Raw genomic sequence first — 24,287 nt, 5'->3', positions numbered from 1 at the left:
TGCCGTCATCTGAGAATCACATGCAGTCTGGGCTCACCGAGAGCGCTTGCATGTCACTGACACGTTTGGCTGTACACAGAGCCACCAGAAGGACCGTTTTGAGACTCACGATCCTCAGATCTGCAGTTTCAAAAGGTTCAAAAGGAGGACGGCAGAGTGCATCCAGCACTACTGCAAGGTCCCACTTCGGGAACAAAGGCCTGTTAACTGGCCTGGCCCGCTTAGCACCGGCCATAACCCGGCACACCAGCGGATGATGACCCACCGTCTTGCCATCGAACCCCTCGTGGCAGGCGGAGATGGCCGCCAGGTACACCTTGATGGTGGAAAAGGCCAAATCCTGGTTCAACCTGTCCTGTAGGAAAACCAGGATGCTGCCCACAGGTGCCTGAAAAGCCACGACTGTTCTAGGCACCAGGACACAAACATGTTCCACCTGACATCATACTGAAGTCTCGTGGAAACGGCCCTGGCCCCCTGTATGGTGGCTACCACGTCAGGGGGCAGCCCCTGCGAGCTCAAGCTCGCCCTTTCACGGGCCAGACCCACAGGTCTAGCTCCTGGAGGTTCTCTTGGAACACCTCGTTCCCTCCCTGTCTCAGAAGGTCTCTGAACAGAGGGAGAGGCCACGGCTCGTCGTAGAGGAGAGGAGTAATCTCCGACCTCCACACGCCCCATGCTGGGGCCACCAGCAGGACTGTCCGGCCCTGGAGCCTGACCTTCTCCAACGTCGGAGGGATCAGTTCCAGAGGCGGGAAAGCATACAGTAGTACGCTCGGCCACCTGTGTGCCATGGCGTCCACTCCCAAGGAGAGGTCCCTGTTCCCCATCGAGAAGAACCGTGAGCATTTCGCGTTCTCTCTAGATGCAAACAAGTCGACCTGAGCCCGGCCGAACCGGGCCCAAATCAGGTCCGCCACCTGCGGATTGAGGGACCACTCTCCATACCGAAGCCCGCCCCTGGACAGCAGGACCGCCCGCTGTTCAGGAATCTGTTCAGGCCCTTCAGAATAGGTCTCACCCCCCCCCCCCCCCTTCTTTTTCACCAGGAAATATTCCGAATAAAACCCCAACCGGTTCTGATTCTGGGATAATTCTCTGATTGCACCCTTGCTCAGGAGAGACAAAACCTCCTCTCTCAGCGTTATGGCCGCTTGGCCACATGCTCGAGAGAACAACACTTTGGTTGTTAGCGGAGGTTTGCTGGAAAATTGCAACCTGTAGCCCTTCTGAACGGTGCGCAGCGGAACCCTTCAGCGGTGTTGTTGTTACCCGGAACGAAACTCTCACCCCACAAGGGGAGTCTCGACGGTGTAACACCGGGGCCCTCTGATATGTAAACTTCCGCCTCGCCTCGTCCGCCATCTTGGGGAGGTTGAGGGAGGCGGCCATCTTGTGTGTTCGGAATGTCGTCCAAGTGACATACCGAGCACTGTGGGCTCATTAAAGAATGGTGAGGACGGGGCTCCCCATTCGATTCGGGGAGCGATCCGCCTCGTTCTTTGACAGGAGAAAAAATGAGCGTTTGTGTATTTGGCAATACTTTTATTCCACACACAGGCTGCACATTTATTACACACATTGGAGGGACCACATGACGGCAAGACAACAACTGAACCCTGTCCATTGTGTATAGCGTCTCTGTTAGTCTCTTTGCACCCGAGGAGCCGCCCTTGGCTCTGTCCATCGGGCCAGATGAGCGCCAGTTCATTTCCCCAAGTGGGGAGCTGACCCCTCATAATGCCGGCCTAGTGGCCGTGACGGGGCCAGCTGAAAGCCCGGTGGAACCGGGAAAGGACTGTCACCGACCCCTCCCCTTTCGGTTAGCCCCGCTTTCCTTGCGTTGGGACTTAGGCGAAGGTGGGGGTGGAGGAGGGCGCTTTTCGTCCAAGCGCCTGACGTCGCCTACTCCGAGAGAACCGGGTCGCTCCCAGGAGCTGGCTCTGTTCGAAGAAGATCGCTTGCGAGTTGGGGCTCGTGCTGGGGCTCGTGCTCGGCGGCGGTGTCGAACAGATTGTCTGCCTTGAGTGGAAGACCTAGCAGCCCGGTGGCCAAGGTCGCCTTACACTCAGCGGCGAGGTCGAGCCACTTTGCTCTCTCCAGGTCTGCACAGAGAGCCATGGCCCGGCCCGTCCACATTACCCTGTTGCAGGTGCAGAGGATGGAGATTTGCGTCAGTCTTTCGAGCTCCTTCGCATCCTCAACCCATTCGGTGTGGATCACCTCCGCAGACTTGTTCCCCAAGGGTTTGGCCACCAGCTCTTTAAGTCTTGCGGCGGCCGAACCTTGGAGGAGTGACACGGCGTTGAACGCTTTAGCCCGAGGCCTTGTAAAGCGTCTTTAGTGCCGCGGTGTTGGTTCTCTTGGTGTGGTCAGCGAACACTGGCTTATCCTCTGCTGCCAGCACGGAGCCAGTCTTTGCCTCCTCGATGCCGCTGGCCAAGGTCGGGTCCATTGAAATATCAACCACGAAGCCCAGCTTCTCCGGTTCCTTCTTTCCTTTCTGCCACGAGTAATGCAGGGCCCTTCTGATGCCGCTGGCCTCGGGGAGCAGTTTTGACTCGGTTTTCCGGGGGGGAGGGGTGCCAGTCCCTGGAACCCTTCGATGGACACCCCGATGGACACCTTCATGGCCTCCATGGGCTGCTCCAGGCCGCACCTGGCGATGGCCCGTTTGAAGACGGCTGAGACGGGTTCGGAGGGCTCCTTGTCCGAGACAGAGGCCTCCGCCGCTGGCCTAGGAGGATCCGGGCTGGACATCGTTACCTCCTGGACCTCTTGGTAGGAGGTGATTTCCCCCTCGTCATCCTCCTCCCCACCTTCGTCCATGACGTCGTCGTCGAGCTCTTCGCTGTCGGAGTAGAAAATACCGTCCGGAGTCGGCGTGTCGCCCCAGGCGGTGAGGGAGACGGGTGGGGAGAGGGGAGCGCCGCTGTCGTGGTGCGGCCCTCTGGCCTCGACAGCCGTGGCGCGGACCGGCGACGAGGTTAATGCCCCGGAGGCAACCTCTCGCCGGACCTTCCTGATAGCACCGCTGGACTTCGGAGCGGCCTGCAGTGGTGGGCCCATGGCCCCAAGGCCTGCGCTCTACGCCGACGCTCTGAGTCCCATGGCGAGGGGAGCGTCGGGGAAACGCTGCTCGACTCGGCCGCCACGTCGGTGGCCCTCTGGAGCCGATGCTCCAGCTGGTGCACCGTGAAGTCCTCGCAGGGCCTGCACGCATCTTCATCCCCGGAGAAGTGGCGTGCGAGGAATGCGTGGTTGGACCCCAGGCAGGAGATGCAGAGACGGTGTCGGTCCTCTGCTGCGATGAGGAGGCTGCAGCCTTGTCGGCCGCAGGCCCGAGGCGCCTCCATTCCTGCTCCTCCGACACGTGGCGAGAGGCTAGGTAGCTACCTAACCTAGCCGTAGCTGTTAGCTTTTATGGCCTTACCAGCTAATAGCTTCTAAGCTAGCTCGAGCCTCGTGCTGTTTTAAGAAAACTTGAGAGGACAGGAAAGAAAGTAAAATAACGTTGAAAACACAGGAGTGTTTTTAAATAAACAGAAACTTTTTCGAAAATGCCCGTAGAGAAGCACAAGTGCCCTCGCTGTGGGATCAGCTGGATTTTCAATGTTTCTCCGTAGATTGTTGCTTGTGACTCGTGCGCATTCGCTGGGCAGAGTGAAGGAATAGGGCGTACCCCAATGACGCAGGGGGTTTTATACCCCGTCCGATAAACCGGATTTGCGTCACAGGACCCTATCCAATAAGATTGCAACTGTAGTCCATGTATTGTGCTCTGTGCATCGCCAGGGGGCGATGATATCCCATATGTAAGTACATTACGAGGGAAAGACATAAAACTTAAGTTACTAGTTACTTTGTAGATTTTGAATATTATTACAAAACATACATTAACCACTTCAACCCTATATACATTTTGGCCTTTTGAAAATAGCCGATCTACAAGCTCACAATGCGTCGCATCGTAGATCTGCTATTTTCAAAAGATTTTTATACAATTTATACATTTGAAAACAGAAATGGGACATTCTGCATAATGATTACTTTCTACTTTTGGTACTTTAAGTACATTTTGATACCAATACACTTGTACTTTTACTCAATTCCGGACTTTTACTTGTAACAGAGTATTTCTGCATTGCAGTATTGAATCTTTTACTGAGGTAAAGAAATGTAGTACTTTTTCCACCACTGGACTACTACAGATTCACTATGGAGGCCTGGGGGTCAGGAGGAGTTGTTGTTGTGCTCATAGTTACACCCACACACTAACTTCTGCTGGCTGGAGAAACATCTCACTTACTCAGGCTTACAGTACATGCAGGCAAGCACACACACGTGGATGGATGCATTTTTGCACATCCACAAACACACCCACATATCCCTGCAAGTAAACGTACACACACACACACACACACACACACACACACACACACACACACACACACACACACACACACACACACACACACACACTACAGTATATGCAAACAGTATAGAGCAGTGCCAACCAAGGCTGCTAACCTTTGTTGCACCACTTTGCAATACAAGATGTATGATAATGATAATCTTCCTTTTTCAAACGGCCAGTAAAGTAATGACGATCACATGCATAGTGGATGAACATGAAGTCATTTAAAATAGACGCAAACAAACAAACAAACAAACACACTGTGCTGATTCAGGAAGGAATGTTATTACTTTATGGTTCACATATAAAAAAGCAGTTCCTAACTTTGAAGTGGCTTTGTAGTTTGAATGTAAATGAATCACATTTATTTACCGTACAAATGGCTAGAATGAAAAGCCACATCAGTCCGCTAATAATGACTGCTGAGAAAGAAATATCAAGGAGCCGTTTTTTATCTGTGGAATATGAAAATGCCAGTAGAATTCAACTGAAATCGCGCCACACAAATGAGCGCTTCATATCGTTATCATCTACAGGCGTCTCTGCCAAGATATCGATAAAAAGCTCCCCATCTGGTTGTTCTGATAAAGACAGATTATGCCTATCGGAAGCCGGTGCAAAGAGCATCAGCCAGTGTGACAGGGGATCGCAATCAGCCACCGGTGATAAGCGATGGTATTCCTCCTATATCATCTCCAGATCAGATAATAGCCTGTGGTAGGACAATTGCCCCTCACAGCACCCGACAAACAATTGATCAAAGCCAAACGGTGACTGGCATTGTACTGTAGTGTATCGTCGCTTCACTTCACTTCATCTAAAAAAGGGAAAAAAAGAAGAAAGAAATTGTTTGGGTGACTGGTTTTTGGCTCATGGTAGAACGGCCGGCTGATTGGCAGGCTGCTGTTGTTTCTTTTCTGGCTGACCGGCTGAATGTCTGAGCATTTCAACTGTAACTGTGCCATGTTTCCTCTCTGTTGCCTCAGAGAGAGCGATGGACTTTTGGGGAAGCCTCTGCTGTCATTCCATCATATCATATAATGCAGATACAGAGAGTGTTGTGTGCTTTGGCTTTGGCTACAAGTCAACACAGCTTCAAGAAAGGAGAGAAAGAATTTTGCTGTATCCAAATCTGTACTGGATCATTTACCTATTAGTAGTGAGTGATCGCAAACTTCAACTCAGTTTATTAGGAGAGGGGGTGGAGAACATTCTAGGTGTACTGAATGGATTACTACAGATTAACCAAAGTCCATTGCAACTGTAGCTTACTGTACATCTGTATTTGTGCAGATGTACACCTGTAAGGTGTTACCGTACGTTACACAACACAGTATGATGCAGTATGAGTGTGATGCAATAATAGATTATTATTAATAATTGAATCTATATAATTACAGTATTGTTATGTTCATTGACATGATGTTCCAGCATCCAGCGTATCTTCTGTGCTACAAAGTCCTAATATGTAGGACTTCGCTATGACATACTCCTTTCTGTCAGACAAGGGATTAGTATTAGGGATTTATTTTAACCCTGATCAACTTCCATACATTTAGGAAAAGGATACTTAATTGAAACGAGCAATTTGTCACGGGAAACACATGCCAGTTCCCTCAACCTTTTCCACCAGTTGCTTTAATATAATTCAGCCACATCCTTCAACAGGATGCAATAGGCGCCTCGAAGAAATGCATCAAAAGCCTGTTTAAGATGAGCATGAAAAATAGCTGCATGGTTCAGGAGAGCAGGACTTTCCTGCTCCCATCACATGAGCCTTTATCTGTAGGGTGATCCGTTTTTAACACTGTATTCAAGCTGACAACACTCGTTGCATCACATTATCTACATGTTTATATAATTTTTTATTCCTAGACATAGCTTGGGTACTGAATACGGAGATTAGAGCTTTTTCTCTTTCATTCACTTTCACACACATACTGTATGCACGCATGCATGCATGCACACTCTCACGCACGCACGCACGCACGCACGCACACACGCACACACACACACACACGCACACGCACACGCGTATGTACGCACGCAGGCACACACGCACGTGCAGTATTAGTTGGCTTTGCTCACTGAAAAATAGCACATATATATGTATTTCCCAAACAATTTACAATTTGTTTCTGCTTTCCATGTTTGACAAACATTAACATTATTTTCAACTGAAAAAAGTTTGACCTCGCTTGGCAAATTTCATGTATTTTCAACTGAAAGAAGTGCCAGTTGCATAGGCATTTTATTGACTTGAAACTATGGCGTGGCTCTATAGAAGGCTAGCCGCCTATAAGAGGGTCTGTCTGTCCGTCTGTCTGTCTGTGTGATTGTTTGGAGCTTATCTCAAAAAGCGCTTGATCGATCAGCAGCAAATGCTTTGTGCACACTGCCAGTAGGCCAAAGAATAAAATACGTATGTGAAAGAAAATGTGTGGCGGTACCACACATTTTCTTTCACATACGTATTTTATTTTTTCGTAGGTCATACAGTAGATACATCATAGATGACTGACGTCACAGGCTGGCCATATGAAATCTATGATCCACATGATTAAATCAAATTTAGCACAGCATTTACCACTGGTGCAGTACTGAGTCCTCAGTGTGGTTCACATTGCAGAAATCAACACATCAGTGAAATACTAAATCTATTCTGTGAAACTGCGAATCTGTTACAGATAATTACTTACACGTTATTATGTGTGACAGCCGCAGCCTTGGCCCAGTGTGTCCCAGTGTGTGTCCCTGTAACTTGTCTGTCCCTCCCCTGTCTGTCTCTCCCTGCGAGCTTGTGTCTGTCGGCGTGGGCGTGGCTAGCTACTCAGTCTCGGCTCCTGGATCTCTGCTCTGCCAGCACACCTGCTCTCGGTTACTTCATCACCTCCCTCATGTCGACACACCTGCCATTCATCAAGCTCATCATCGTGCCAGTTTATCTACCCCAGCTCTTCATTCACTCGTCGCCAGATTGTTGTCTCGCCTACCATGGACCACTGCTCTCCTGTCTGCCTCCCTGCTTGCTTGCCTGCCTGCCAGCTTGCTTCCACACCTCTGCCTCACTCCAGCCATGCACGCTCTCCATCCTCAGCCCGTTCCGACCCATCAGCGCCCTGGCGTCTGCCATTACCACACCTCCCTGGCTGCCTGTCAACTCCTCCGACCCTCACCCCCATTTGCTTCCCTTACCTCTGCAATAAAGTCTGTCCTTTTCATCTAACCCTCTGAGTTTGAGTGTAACAAAAATAGTTAGCTGCTAGGCATTATGGTCTATGTATAACCACATATTTAGCTAATTCTGTCTCATATTAAGGAATTGCATTAACTCATAGTTGAAACACTGCTCAATGGAAAACATGCAATTCAGGATGTAATTTACTGTAAATGTTGTGAATGCCACAGTTTGACAGAGGTATGTGCATGACCCACTAATAAGGAGTGAATGTGAGAGCCAAGAAGAGGTGAATGGGACAGATAAGATGCGGTAAGATAAACCGTTATTGATCCCTGCAGGGAAATTTAGGTGTCATAGCAGCAACAGCAGTGAGAACGAAACACAGGAGAGACCGTGCAGGTCTTCTCATATGGGGTCAAGCGGTTGAGGAGCCTGATGCTAATGGAACAAAGGAATGGCCAAGGCACTTTCATGGTGTCTCGAGGAAGGATGAGTTTGTGGCAGAACTTGCTCCTCATATTTACTAGCTCATCATAGAGGGGATGGAAGGGGTTCTCCAGGATAGAATCCAGCTTTATCATCCTCCCCTCCACAACCACCTCCACATTCTCCTGTTCAACTCGACTCCAACTATGGAGCGAGCGTTCCTCACTATACTGTAGCTTGTTCAGTTTGTTGGCATCCTTGTGTTACCAGCATTGTGAGCTTGTAGATCTGCTATTTTTGGCAAATGTTCCCCCAGAATATGGATGCTTGGGTTCAAGTGATTAAGTGGTGGGTACTCTGCTTTCCTCACAGACCCTGTTGTAGTCCGTAATACAATGGGAGAGTCCATCAATGTCCTCACCGTGGACCCTCTGAAATGAGTCACAGTCTGTTGACCTCTAACAGTAGAAAAGTAGGAAAACGCAAAAGAGCGGGAAAAAAATAGTGAATGTACAGTACGAGGAAAACTCAGTGCTGCTTCAAGGAATTGGTACACTGCTGTCCCTGAGATTGTATGTAAGTGAGACAGAAAGTCAGAGAGGGAGAGATAGAGATAGAAATAGCTTTATTCCTGCAGAGGATTCTCATTTTTTTGTTCTGTGGGTGCAGCATGCCTTTGTGTGCTTGACTGCTTGTGTGCTTGACTGCTTGTGTGTGTGTGTGTGTGTGTGTGTGTGTGTGTGTGTGTGTGTGTGTGTGTGTGTGTGTGTGTGTGTGTGTGTGTGTGTGTGTGTGTGTGTGTGTGTGTGTGTGTGTGTGTGTGTGTGTGTGTGCGTGCGTGCGTGCGTGTGTGTGTTTCTGAGATGTTTGTCAGCTTGTTAGAGAAGGCAGACGGCTGAGTGCCTGACACGAGATGACTAGCCAATCTACCACAAATCTGGCTGCCTTGACACCAATATGGCACCAATTTACAGATCAACACTAGGCAGTGGACCTGGTACCCCACCCCCCCCCCCCCCCCCCCCACACACACACACACACACACACACACACACACGCGCGCGCACACACACACACACACACACACACACACACACACACACACACACACACACACACACACACACACACACACACACACACACACACACACACACACACACACACACACATATGCACATAGCAAACAACAGCTGTTTAAAATTAGGTGTGGGTGGTCTATCTGCATGGTTTTCTCACCTAATGTAAGTGCTGTGCCACAATATGTTCATAATCTTGTTTAGTTTGAACAGTCTTGAACTAATAATTGAGACTTTGATTTTTGGGTGGTTTATGGCTTCCATCCAGTCCACTTTCCATGCACACCTTTGTACACTGTAAAATCCTAACTCTGAGAGTTGTGCATTACATACAAGTACCTCCCTCAGCGTGTCACTATGGCTCATAATATCACATGCACCTCAAAGAAAATATGCACATTAAAATTGTGAATTGATACTATGGATTTTACGTGTGTGTGTGTGTGTGTGTGTGTGTGTGTGTGTGTGTGTGTGTGTGTGTGTGTGTGTGTGTGTGTGTGTGTGTGTGTGTGTGTGTGTGTGTGTGTGTGTGTGTGTGTGTTATAAGAGGTTGGCACTTTGTTGTGGTTTGAAACTAAACAAAAACATGTATGCAGGCAGGGATGAGCGGTTTATCTTTTGGGGTGGAAAATTGGGCATTTTCTAAGTGCTATAACTGTGTGTGTGTGTGTGTGTGTGTGTGTGTGTGTGTGTGTGTGTGTGTGTGTGTGCGCTTGTGCGTGGGTGCATGCGTGCGGGCATCCGTGCATGCCTGTGTGTGCTTGCGTCTGTGCATGCGTGTGTGGGTGTGGGTGTGGGTGTGTGTGCGTGCGTGGAAAGAGATGATTGTTGTCATTATTAATTTAATGAGAAATAATATTGGTTGGCACTTTATTGTGGTTTGAGACGAAACAAAAACATGGATGCAGGGATGAGCGGTTTGTATCTTTTGAGGTGGAAAATTGGACATTTTCTAAGTGCTATAACTGTGTGTGTGTGTGTGTGTGTGTGTGTGTGTGTGTGCGTGCGCGTGCGCGCGTGTGTGTGCGCGCGCGCGCGTGTGTTGGTGCGTGGGTGCATGCCTGCAGGCATCCGTGCATGCCTGTGTGTGTGTGTGTGTGTGTGTATGTATCTGAGCCAGGGGAGTTGCAGTGTGTGTGTGTGTGTGAGAGAGTGTAGCTGAGCCGGGGGAGTTGCACTTGGCTAGTGTTAAAAAAAAATCTAAACACAACCTAAAGGTCACCATCTTTAGGGAAACTTTATCGAAAGCTTAAGTGCTTCTCGTGGCCAAACACTTTAAAAGTGTCACTGGCTTTCTGTCACCCGCCTTTCAAAAACGGATATCTTCCTGATGGAAGAAGGGAGGATAGGAAATAACGAATTGCACAAATAGCCATAGCCATTGCTCTATTATGAAATGGATTAAAAAAGAAGAAGAAAATAGTGAAAATAGGTGCTATTTTAGCAATTTATAATTACAATACAATCTTTGAAAATAATTACATGCCCAAAATAGGGATGTCAAAGTGGCACAACATTCTTATTAATTGAATTTGAATTTAAATGTATTTTATGTGTAGATATAGTTTTTATCACCCCCCCCCCAATTTCCTCTCCTTTCCAATTCCCCACTTTGAAAACCTGTGGTCTAGCTGCTAGAAGAAAGTGTTTACTCATTATACATGCTTTAGTTAGTGTGTGGCATTGGACAAAACAGTGAGGCATGTACTTCTTCATCTTTGCAAACAAAGCATCTACAAATACACTTCAAAAGGACTCCCAAGGTTTCCTAAAAATTATGCGGTGGGCATCATTATGATGCTTGCCATCATTATAGACCTCATTTGTTCATCAATGGTGTGCCATTTGCACTTCAAATAGAAAAGTGATTTTTTTCCTCTCCCCTCTCTCTCTCTCTTCCAATATTCAGCTCAGCTTTTAATATCCTGTTCCGGCTTGTCAGCAGTATGAGGGATTTTTTGTTTAATCTCTTACAAAAAATAATACCCGGCATGCACATAATGCACATGTGTATTTTAATGATGCTTACGCATTTGTTACTTCAGGTATTGTCAGATCACTCTTGAAGACATTCTTTAGGCATGCTATTATTTTCACTCACTTCATCACAAAGCACATCAATAATAACTCATACTGTAGCTTTATAAACATTTCTGATCAGATCAGAAATCAGATAAAACATTTCATTAGGAATTATCTGGGAGGGGCTTGGCATAATACTTCCCCTCTGTGTTCATATCCAGAAAATTGTGAGTTATTGTCCAGAAAAAGAGCTATTTTCATGTACTAACTTAATTAGCGTGAATTTTAGGTCAGCAGTTCAGTTCCTAATTCACATTCTGTATAGTCAGTATATTTGTATAATCCCTCACATTGTATAGTGACTATATCAAATGCTTAATGCTTCCATTTCATAAACTACACACCACACTAAATGTGTGATTTGTGTTTAGCAACAAAACATTCTCTCTGTTGTCCTCTTGTCTTTGAGTAATGAGATCAATTCTCCAAAATAGCGCCCTCTGATATACCGTAGCAGTACAATATTTATCAGAAACCTTGCATCTCCATATTTCAGCCTTAGATTATTTTAAGCGGAGTGGCCTAATGGCTGCTTAGAGCTATAATAATAACAATTATTATTATTTTACCCTTTTTTTTGCTATTGTCCATGTCCTTGTTTATGGGTCTGACAACCACAGAGAAAAAGCTCTTCTTGAGCCTAGAGCCCCGGGCTTTGATACACCTCAAATGCTTGCTCATAGAAGGTTTCCGCCTTGACAGTAACGGTATAATCTTCCAGTTTATTTTTTTCCCCACAAAAATAATGCATTTTCACATGCGCAGGTCGACAACACTCGCACACACCACCAGATACCAATCCCCACTATCTACAATGCCAACCTGTGTCTCTGCAAGCAATCCATCCAGTGGGCTACTGGCCGCTCTCTTCATTTACCCCGCCTGTCTCCAGTCCTCCTTTTGATTTGGTAATCAGACCGCTCTGCCCAAGCATCCCCCCCCCCTCCCCCCCCGCCCCCATTGTCTGCACACAGTGTTGACGTGACTCTTATACATATGAGAGCAGCTTAGCGTTGTGAATGCAGCTCAGCTTTCTAGAGGTTGACCTTTTTCCATGGATTAATAGGCTTTATGCTGGCAGCATTAATAAACAATTTCTTCGTTTCCACATTGTGGTAGTGAGCATCACTCTGCATGTTAATGCAGGGCCCCTCCCTGTCTCAGTGGCTTTTCACCTAGTTTTAGGTGGCCGTTCTTTGGCAAACACGACCCGTCAAGTGATTTGATTTAAAAGCTCATTTTGGAGTGGCGCTCACAATCTCTCTTTTTTTCTTCTTTTTATTTTCCATCATATAAAAAAATATCTTTTCATGTTTTATCAGGGCTTTTTATTTAAGATTTCCACTTTCCCCACTCACTGTTCATTTGCTTCTCTCTATTTTATCCTGTTTATCCCTTGAAAAACCTAACCCTAACCCTTCGTCTCTCTCCCTTTCCTATCCCCCTTTTTCTCTCTGCCTATCTCTCCCCCCTTCTGTCTTTTAATTTGTATTTTGTCAAACATCTGTGTCGTACATCAAAAGTGGCATATTGACAACTGAATAAAGTGTTAGTCTTTAGTCCCTCTTGTCGTGCAATTCCCTCCCTGCTGATATCCTCTCTCTCTCTCTCTCTCTCTCTCTCTCTCTCTCTCTCTCTCTCTCTCTCTCTCTCTCTCTCTCTCTCTCTCTCTCTCTCTCTCTCTCTCTCTCTCTCTCTCTCTCTCTCCCTCCCTCTATCCCTCTGTGTACCTGTCTCTTCATCGTGGTAAACGGACTGATTACTGTATGTGAGCCTGCGCAATTCTGTCCCTCTCTCTGTCTGTGGCCAAGGTCAATTACAGTATAGGGGCCTTCTCCATTCAGGGTATATGGCCAATCAGGGGCCCAGGAGTAGAGCACCTTGCAGGGGATTGACAGGAAAGAATATCAACTAATTTGGTGCCTCAAAAAAAAAAAATTGCCAGGGGTGGGAAGTACGTGTGCCACCACGCACTCTCTTCGCTTTCTCGTTCTCCTCCTCAATGTCAACACTTTTTTTCTAGCTAGGAGTTTGAATTCTATAAACAGCACTCCGAAAGTCACATAAAAACTCTGCTTGTAGATTCATTATGCTTTGTGTGGACCATTAAATTACTTATATGTGGTAGCGTCCTTTCTGGTAATGTTGTAATAGTGTTACACTATACTGTGACATGGCAACTTGCATTATCAAATCAATATTAGCAGGTAAAGATTACGTTACGGGTAGGTCTTGTCTCTTTACTGTTGAAGGTAACCCTAGATCAGTGGTTCTTTTCTGGATCAGGCCCACTTGAAAATCTTAACACCTTAAGTGGTCAGATGGGTGGGCCCGGCCGCATGCATTTTCAGAGCATGTTAATTTTAATGATGAATTCATGTTATATTATCAGTAAAATATCATCAAAATCCTAAATACTTGGAGGCCCACTTGCAATGCCCATAGGTTGAGAAACACTGCCCTTGATGATGGACAGTTACTTTTGATGTAAGATTTGGCAGCAAACACGAGAGAAGGCAAACACGCTCCAGTAAACTAAAACCGTGGATATTTAATTGGATGCATCGGGGAAGCCCAGACCTTCTTGACATTACACTGCTATGCTAAAGCACCACTATGTTACCATGGAAACCCAGAAGGTATGTGTCATGGTCTGGGTACTCAGAGGTAACCTGACACCGTCAAATGGAAGAAGCTTGCGACACACATTTGTTTCACAGCCTACTTCCCATCTGAGACTCCGGTCGCAGAATCGATGACAGACAGTTTTTATTTTTTTCAAGCTACTAGGCAGGTGATTGGATGATCCCGCCCCTAGCAGCCGCTGATTGGTTCGAACACGCAGTGTTCGGCCATCTCTACTCCCTGCGCAATCCCAGACCTCCCTGAAATCAAATGCAAATGAGATTTCCGGAGGGAGGGGGTTTACCAGGCTAACTCAGAGGAGGGAGGGGAGAAAAAAAAGAAAGAACATTTGAAGAAAAAAGAGAGGAGAGGACTTGTCAAGTGACCAGAATTGTTTTGCATACGTTAGTAAAGTTGTGCAAACTATAGATCAAAGGAAGAACTGCCCCATGTACTATCTCTGCTGCCTTGCTCACTTTTAGGATGGGAATGGCAGGGGAATGTGTGAAGAAATGTAACAGGGGCAGTAAATAGAAAATGAGGACAAACACAGGCTGGCATAGTTTAGAGTCAACTGTCAATGGCCGGGTTTCCCAAAGCGATTTCAGGTCGTGCGTAGCTTACGCAGCTGCGTAAGAGCCTCCTAAGCAGCAAACCCGTTTCCCGAAAGCATTCTGAGCTACGTAGTACCTTCCTTAGTAACAGCTGGTTCTCCGTTACGTGCTACTTAACTGGCTTCGGGAAACACCACTTAAGCTGGTTCTCAAGAGCACAGCGTTACGTGTCTTCTTAACTGGCTACGGAAACACTACTGAAGGCCTCCTAGAAGAAGTAACTTAGAAGCAAACCCATTTCCCGAAAGCCCTCTTATCCTAACTAGTACAGTCGTACGCAGCGGTTTGAAAGAGGGACCTGGAGTGCTCGTAACACCCTTCGTAGCGAAGGGTGTTACACACACACACACACACACACACACACACACACACACACACACACACACACACACACACACATGTAGGATATATATATATATATATATATATATATATATATATATATATATATATATATATATATATATATATATATATATATATATATATATATATATATATATATATACATATATATATATATATATATATATATATATATATATATATAAAACCCATATACTGTACATAGCTTACGACGCATAACGTGCGACACCTACCCAAAAAAAACAGACATACAAGGACAGCAGCGCAACATGAATCCGACGTTTAGAAAATGTCTGATTGCCAGGCTGTTGCCCTGTGGTGAACCATACTGTAATGATTGCTTGGGCTGCAGGGACGTTATGTGATTTCTTAATAGGCTCAGGGGCCTTTTGGGGAGGCAGGAAGGTTGTGAGTGATTAGTAGTGATGCCAGTCCCAGCGTAGCATGCCACAGAAATGATCTGGCTAATTACAGCAGGCAACTAGCCGGCAATGCATCTCATCTGACGAGAAAGAAGTGAAATTAATTACCTAATTGAACCAACATAGGCAACCATGAAGGTAAAACTGTTTACGCTCTAAATCAGCTCAGGGACGGAGGTTGGCTCAGCTCTAAGGAGAGTGTGTTTTAATGCTGTTTTAGACGGCATATTGGGAGAACAAAGGTTGTTTGCTTCGATGAGTAAAGTGGTGCAGCAAAGGCATCTGTTCTAGTTTGCGTTGTTGGCTGGGAATCACCCCAGTGCAAGCCTGAAAACAATGTGTCTCTGCCCAGCTATTATGGTACCAGTATTATTCTCATGCAGCACAGTGTTGTGTTTTGTGGGAACACCTCACTATTGCTCCTTTAGGGAGACATCTCTCATCTTGCCTGCTTCTCTCCCACCCTCTCGAGATAAGCCTTCTCTTATATAACTGGGGTATCTGTTAAGTAGGAGCTGCACGATACAGTGTGTAATAGCCTGTTCCTTCATTCTGCCGGTCCTGGTAGATGGAAGACAAGCCTTCCGTTCTGACAACCTGGACATGATAAGCAGCTCTTTGATGAACTGCTGTTTGCTGCTGACACATGATAAATCCTAATGTGCCTCGCAAAATGAATCATGATGGGGTAGAGCCCAGCATAGCCCAGAGGGAACGTTTATTTATTTGATATTAAACATGCTGAAGCTTTAATCATTTAAGGATGCTTTTATGGTGTTTCCCTACGATGTCTCTGCCTATGGATTATTGTGCTCAGCCTCTATCTGTTATGTTTCCAAGATTAATAGTCACAGTCCTAATTTGTACATTACAGCATTCTCTACTGCAGTAGCCTTAAAGGACCAGTGTGTGAAAAAAGCTTGAAATGAAATACTGACTGTTAAAGGCTTGGTATACTTTGTTGTGCATAGTGTCGCGCACTGAAAATAGCCGATCTGCAAGCTCACGTCGCATTGTGATGCATTGTGGACACCGGCGTGCAACTATAAATCTGGCTTTCAGATCATTAATGTTAAATGTGAAAAAAAAAGTATATAATAATAATATTATTAACACATCGACCGCCAGAGGTTAATCTCATAATGTACTCACCAGTGCCAAGGTGTTTTTGTTGTTTTTTAGTTTTTTTCATGTCGCCATAGATCTTGTTAAAATCCTTAAGATTGAGCCGTACAAGGTCTGTTTACATCCGCGACATCCCACTGTATCTCCCAGTGAAGACCACGTGTCAAACGGGGTATCCATGTTGTAGTTAGAGCGGATTACGTTAAACAGTGAAATGCGAGGAGAAAAAACTACAGGAAGAGAATTGAGTTTCAGTTTCGTCTGTAGAACGAGAGCGGACGTGATCGTCAAAACCGGATCCCAAATAATTCTATTTCCGGTCATCAAACCGGAAACGGAAGTGGATCAAAAAAAATCCGAAAGTGAACCCGGAAGTGAATAGCGCGAAAAGACCGTGGACCGTAGGGCTACGGTCTCGGCGCTTAACAGTTGGATTTAACGGACCGTAGGACTACGTTCTTGGCGGTTAATGTGTTAATAATATACAAATGACTCTGATATGCCTACTTATATCCTATATACTGTAAACATATTGTTGTGTGGGGTTGGGTGGTCCTTGAGGATGCGAGTGGTCCAATGATCATGTTGTCATCATGTTGCTTGCCATGCCTATTATTATTATTAAGTTGCAACCGTGCAGTCACCACATGGGTTGTATTATCCTTTTAGCATATCTGTTTTGACTGTACTGCTGTACTGTTAACAAACATGTTAATAAAGTAAAAATTCTGCTTGTGGTGATGCAGACTGTGGAGGGAGAAAAATACTGAGGCACTCCGTTTCATGTCTATTGCTGAGCAAGGCAACAGAACCAATGCGTTTTGACTCTTGGATCTTCAACAGGGTCTGGTCAGGTCCTTCTGTTTAAAAATGTTAATAAAGTATTCAATCAATAAATCAATGGGAATACAGAGTAGAAACGAGCAGATATAACAAACTTGTCATGACATGACAGAGGTTCTCACTCTCCAATTAGTTTGACTCAGGCCAGCTATCATCCGCCTTCCATATTTAGTTTTACATTTTCTCAGTTGTAATTAAATTATCGAACTTACCTGAATGACTAAACCAATATTGGCTAAACATCATTGCATGGTTGAATTTAATTGGACAGACTTTTATTCCTAAATCAGTCTTTTCACCGCCGACAATTTTCAGCTGCCCTTTTCAAATCAATCCACGCTTTACAATGCAATAAAATGCAACAACACATTTTTCTCTGAAAGTTTATTTTCATACCATACTGAAATGAATGGAATCCAAAGGCTGCCTTGAACATAAAAGAAGCTAGGGTATGTTTTGCAAAATGGTCAGCAGTAATGTGAAATATACTGTCATAGTGAATGGACTCCAGTAAACATGCCATACAACTGGTATGGTCATTTAAAGGTTCTATGACATTCATTTGAACTTTTTATATTTTTTATTACACCCAAAAAATCGGAACTTTGAACATTCAGTGGATTTTCTGTGGTCTGGGGTTTTCTGAGTAATTAGGCTGAAAAGCAATCTGAATTTGGCCCTTCGGCAGTGAGGTCACAGCCGATTAATCCCGCCCACTCTCCTCCTCGCCCCTCCCCTCCCCTATCCTTTCCTTTGGGGGGGGGGGCGGAGCAGAGGCGATGATTGACAGGCAAAATCCCTCACCAGCGACACCCGCAGCAAAGATTTCTTTTTCATTGCAGTTGAAAAGGCTTTAGAAATGTGAGAGAAAAACACCTGCCATGGATCAATGGAGTGGAATTTCTTGTTAAAACTTTCTATACACGTTTGAAGGACCATGACAAAGACTTTTAATGTGTGGTAAAACTGAACGTCATGAAACCTTTAATATAATAACACACACACGCGCGTATTATATTGTACGGTTTCTGTACCATCACTTTATGTATAGTCACTGCCTTTAGTTGAAAACCCATCAGCGGCTGCATTGACCGTATTGACTACTATTGTAATCACAATAAGTCTTGCCGTGCCTTTTGATGCACGGCCACCTCGAAATGGAGTTGTGCTCACATTCTGAATGAATGCCTCCCACTCAGGAGTGTTTGGAGTCTTCAATCAAGGATAAAGAGGAGCTCTCAGAAATGCAGCTGGCTGCCTCGCACAATCATTACGGTCATCCAGAGTATCTCTTAGTTCCTTTCTGCTTGGCACTGCTGTGCAATACTGGCTAGTGGTTAAACCCTGACAGGAGTAATTTAACACAGGGCTAATAACGGCTATTATGTTGTGGTGTGTTGTGTGTTCCGAAGTGAGTGCTTAGTCCATAAATAACCCCAAGCGCAGTTAGATTTAGTGGCATCGCCTCAGGGAGACCACCACATTACACGACCCCACATCAAGATCAAATCTGTAAGAGAATATATTAATTGAGATGAGAATGAGAGTGGAAGTGTAGCAGGTTTAAATACTACAAATTGAAGTATTTAACGCACCATAACAAATTACCCATAAAACAAATTCTCAATGTTTTTGACTCCTTGTCTTAGCCTTTACTCACACTCATTGAGGACTTATATACGTATGTAATGATGGCGAAGTGTTCAGCTCACAGTGAATTTTTCACAACAGATACATGCTTTTTAGACAGGGACGTGCTGGCCACTGGGAAATTTGGGACAGTTCCAGAACGGCCACGCCATTCGAGGCCGCCAAGACAGGGCAAACGGACAAAAAATATTTTAGAAAAATATTTTTGCTCCCGTTTTAGGATTATTACGTCATTTCCGGGTCGCGCGGCCCAATCATTAGCTACGTTACTGTTTGGGCTGTGATGCTTTTCAGCAGTGGCGTAACTTACATAGGGTTGCTGGGTTAAAACAGTGAACAACAGTGAAAACCGAACACCCCCCCCCCCCCCCCGTTGACAAAACGATGGGCCAGTTCGGACCAAAATCCCTGAATTTTGGTCCCAGCACGCCCCTGTTTTCAGACCTTTCCAGTGTGATGAGCCTGCTTTGATTAATACACCCTCAATGAATGCCTTTATTTTTTGCCAAGCAGGGCAGACAATGTGGAAACACATGTTATTACCCTCTTGGTCGGAGATGAATGGGGAACAGTGGAGAGAGATGTGGTGCTTCAGCGTTAATTTGTCATTGAAAATTTGAGGTGTAAAAGATGGGGAAGTCACTGGATTCATTATGCTGTATAATTATTCACATCAAGTATGTATATAAGGCAGTCACCGTCAAATGGAGGTAGTTGCCGACAGATTGCAAGGCATTCTTATTTTTTCTGGCATTTTCTCAATCGAACAACCTCTCCAAGGTCTGTGAAAACATTTTATGACTGTAAAAGAGGATGTTCATAGCTCAGGTCATCCATCTAACAAGAATGTCTTGTTGGCCTTCAGGGAAAAAGCTAATTCTTGCAGCATTGAGACATTGAGGTCAGAGCCGAACAGTATTCTCTGCTGGGAACACAAGCTAATTGACCAAACCAGTGCTCTTACAGCTCATGTCGAGGTTAAGGCCAAGGAGAGACTGAGCATTGCATTTCATCAAAGCAGCCTATTATGCCAGATTTGAATCAGGCATGATTATAGCCGGTAAGACTGTCTACTGCAGATATAGCTCAGGGCAATTAAGCACATGTCCCTTTCAAGACAGGTGGAGTTATGGAGTCCAGTTTACCTGGCAATCCATGTTTCCTTGCATGCCACCTCATTAATCTGTACACTTCAAGCATGAAAGTTATGGGGCATTTGTCTCTGCAACCTCCACATAACGTAATCTAAGACAAACTGTCTCTTTGTGGTTTGCGGTTTGTGTACCGTTGCACCTTTTTGTAGTGAATTCCTCTCGTCTGTGTGGTCACTGAGGCCCGTCCTTATGATATTTTTGTCTTGTGTCTTTACAGGAACTCTTTACGGCGGAATGCAAGTTCAAAGAGTCGGTGTTTGAGAACTACTATGTGATCTACTCGTCCATGTTATACAGACAACAGGAGTCGGGGAGAGCTTGGTTTCTAGGGCTCAACAAAGACGGCCAACCTATGAAGGGGAATCGTGTGAAGAAAACAAAACCAGCTGCTCACTTCCTGCCCAAGCCATTAGAAGGTAAACAGAAGGCAGCATTCTGTACAGTATTGTAACGCCAATATTTGTCGGCCCTATGTCTTTTCAGAAGGACCAGCGAGCCACATGAAGCTTTCCACATTATGACTATAGGGCTTCCAATCAAAGAAATGATCTCAAAATGAGTGATGACACAGCACTGTATGGGAGATATATATCCCTCCCAGACATGTCATTTGTATTTATCGGCTGATTAGTAATGTACCCAAATTGATCCTTAAAGGTGGTTTAAGCAATAAGCATTGTTAAAATAAGTGTCAAATGGCTCTATATTCTGATAGTAACCATTGACATAGAGTGTGTGTGCACTAACAGGTATCTCCCGTCTCTCCGGCTCTTAAACAGAACATGTTTGAGGTCGGGATCCAATTTTATCCAATCAGAAAAGAGCACAAACACTATATAGCCACTATATAGCTCAGAACGGCCGTCGGTAGATCTAGGCTAAATCCGCTTATTTGCGTTGCTCGAAAATCATTTTTTCTTGTACTTATCTGTAGTGTGTGGTCCGTCTGATGTGATTGCTAAGCTATTGCTACACGGGCGCTGCCATTGTTGTTTACAGATCAGTTTTACTGAAATCACGTTAGAAGTCTCGTCTCGCGATACTTCCGCCCACCATTCTGGAGCCTGGAGAGCGGAAGTATCTCGAGACGAGACTTTGAACGTGACTTCAGTCAAACTGATCTGTAAACAACAATGGCTTAATAACCCCCCCCCCCCGTTGACAAAACGATGGGCCAGTTCGGACCAAAATCCCTGAATTTTGGTCCCAGCACGCCCCTGTTTTCAGACCTTTCCAGTGTGATGAGCCTGCTTTGATTAATACACCCTCAATGAATGCCTTTATTTTTTGCCAAGCAGGGCAGACAATGTGGAAACACATGTTATTACCCTCTTGGTCGGAGATGAATGGGGAACAGTGGAGAGAGATGTGGTGCTTCAGCGTTAATTTGTCATTGAAAATTTGAGGTGTAAAAGATGGGGAAGTCACTGGATTCATTATGCTGTATAACCTTATAGCAAAAAAATAATAAATAATCACTTACACCACCTTTAGGGGGCATTTCGTTTCCATTTGGATCAATTTTTACATTCTTATTTTCATTAAATGAACACTGAGCATTGTACTGTGTGTCCATTATTTAAAGTCATGCTGAAGTGTTCTGTCCTGATGGGGATGTAGCCATGGCACAGATTATGAAGTGCTAGATAACGAGGCTGTTTTGGGCTGTTTTTCCCCAAAAGAGTTGTTGTACGTATTTAGATTGAAGAAAGAGGCAGGAAAACAAGATAGGATGCTGGCAACACCCGGGGGTGGGGTAGGACTGTATAAAAATATTTTTGATACAACTTTTCTTTTCTTTTTTGTCTCCTTTCTTTTTGTTTAGAATTTTTTTTTAAGACAGCAGCAGTTGATTTTGTGATATTATACTGTTTAGACTGATGATAGGTTCTTGGTTTACCTATGAACCTACAGTAGATTACTATTTCTATGCATTTGATGTATTACCTGGTGTTTACCATGCTTACTGTAAATCGCTGGATTAAGAGCGTCTGCTAAATGCCTAAATTGTAAATTGTAAAAAGGTGCGTTTGTTTTATTTTATTTTACTGACAGTTTGTGAACAACTCTCTCTTCCAGTTGCCATGTACAGAGAGCCATCGTTGCACGACGTTGGAGAGGTGCCCAAAACAGCCGCGGCCCCAAGTAAAAGCACAAGTGAGCCAGCAATGAACGGAGGCAAGCCGGTCAGCAAGCCAGACAAGCCCCCCACATAGCCACACCTCACCTGTGTGCTGAGCGTGGGGTGTGCCGGGGTGTGCAGAGGGCTGGGGAGTGGAGGGGAGGGGGAGATGGGGACGAGGATGGGGGAAACGTGATGGAGTCAGGGCTCAACCACCAACCCACCCCACCCCACCCACCCACAAGACTTCCAAACCCTCTTTCTTCTATGGATCCAAGTGAACCTTCCATACTTTGCCCTCCTCGACGTCCTCCTCCCTCTTTCCAGCTATTTCATCGTGTGCTGACGGATTCAGAGGGAACCCGTCCGTCCCCCCCCACCCCCACACTCCTACCCAACCACCCCCCACCCCACCAGAGTGTCTCCAGCACACAGGGGGGGCTGGGGGGACAGCGGAGAAGAACTCTGATAATGGGAATGCCTGGCCCGACATGGAATGCCTTTAGAATCTTCTCTGTAAAACTGTGAGAATCCATGAGAACGATGTGTTTTCACAAGCCACACGTTGCTTGCTGACGGTTTCATCCAAGGACACCTTCCAACCCACCCCACCCAGTCCCACCTCCTTATGCCCCTGTTGCAGCAGAGTCTGTGTAATTTCAGATCTATTTTCTATACCACAGTGCACCAGCTATGTTCTGGGGTAGAGACTGTACAGATAGAGTAAATAACTTGGACTGTCATCCTCTATTTTTTACCAGTACGATCCCGTCTCTTTCTCTTTCTAATCTCTAGTCACACACTTTCCTCTTTGTCGAGTAACCATACAGACAAAAAAAACAAAAATAAATTCATTTTGTGGGGCCGGTGTGTGATTTTCTAAGACACACATTCACGCCAATGTGGTACGAGAAGCATACACTCATACTACATGTAAAGAATCCTGATATTGTGCTTGCCCACTGTAAAATACACACACGCACACATGCACACATATACTACACACACACACACACACACACACACACACACACACACACACACACACACACACACACACACACACACACACACACACAGTAAAGACATGCACCTACACTGTGTGGAGAGGGAAAAATCAGAGTCTAAGATGAGTCTACCAAAAGTGTTGCTTTTTTATAGCTACATAAAAACACATTGGATGCTGGCAGATAGCTCCTGCAATCATAGTTGATGAAGTGCTAATTACCCCCACTGCAATCAGTGTGAGGAACCCTCCACACACACACACACACACACACACACACACACACACACACACACACACACACACACACACACACACACACATAGATGTGCATGTGTGCGTGTGTGGGAGAGCGCTGTAAAGAGTGGTGTATACATATCACTATCTTAGATCCCACCAGCGGTACTAGTCCGCCTCCTCTGGTAAATAGCAACCTGAAATCTATTTTTCTTGAATCTTATTTCGGAGCATATGGGCTCCAGGAATATCTCTAGGCCTTGTGGGCCTCGTCCTGTCCTTCACTCGCGGACTTCTCTGAACTTGGAAGCGAGGCTTGTGGCTTTGACTCAGATGGTCTATAACTGCAGCACTGGCAGCCATTTTGTGGCCGCATCTACACAGCAAAATTCCCAGTGTTAATTTAACTCTGAGTGTACAAATGTAACCAAATTGGATAGATTTGTACACTGTCAGAGTTACAAATGGGTTAGGGTCCAAATGGAGTTATACATCTTTAAATTAATACTGAGGATCTTGTGTACTTCAATCCAGAGAGCAACATGGCCGAATACCAGTAGGCGCCATTCATACTGGATGCATCCCCATTTTGTTCAGCAAACTAAAGCATGGGCAAGATTAGTATTGTGTTCTCTCTTCTTGCAGCAGTTATACAAGAGATGGCTTATATTGTAACATTTTCACTGTATAAAACTTAGGGAAAATGACTATAAAAAAGTTACTTTTTAACCAACTAGATATTATGAGAGGATTTGTTTCCTAGCTCAGCATGCAGAGTCCGGCATCAATCATCTTGGCCTCTCATGTGCCTGTCTGGACCTTGATTCCCCCCCGGCATGCAAAAACACGTTCCCAGTCCCCACTGGGCCCCAAGGTGCCTCACTCTCTCAACACATCTCGTAGACGACACGTAGCATTATCCAGGTCCCAGCAGTCAC

The 24,287-nt window shown here is 45.4% G+C and overlaps 1 protein-coding gene across 2 annotated transcripts in view; it reads left to right on the top strand.

Moving 5' to 3' along the window:
- Nucleotides 1-22,218, top strand: part of fgf14 (fibroblast growth factor 14) — a gene marked incomplete at its 5' end in the record, with an annotated part of 167,210 nt that extends 144,992 nt beyond the window's left edge. For both annotated transcript variants that reach the window (XM_080456874.1, XM_080456875.1), the window contains 2 exons: nucleotides 20,202-20,400; nucleotides 22,064-22,218. In XM_080456874.1, the coding sequence (XP_080313000.1) occupies nucleotides 20,202-20,400; nucleotides 22,064-22,200 (336 nt within the window). In that variant the 3' untranslated portion in view covers nucleotides 22,201-22,218. The remainder of the gene's footprint in view (nucleotides 1-20,201; nucleotides 20,401-22,063) is intronic.
- Between the last annotated feature and the right edge of the window lie 2,069 nt (nucleotides 22,219-24,287).

The sequence above is a fragment of the Gymnoscopelus braueri genome (assembly GCF_963280865.1).
Source record: "Gymnoscopelus braueri genome assembly, chromosome: 18".
NCBI lineage: Eukaryota > Metazoa > Chordata > Actinopteri > Myctophiformes > Myctophidae > Gymnoscopelus > Gymnoscopelus braueri.
The sequence above is the reverse complement of the archived record's forward strand: the minus strand, read 5'-3'. Positions and strand labels throughout refer to the sequence as shown.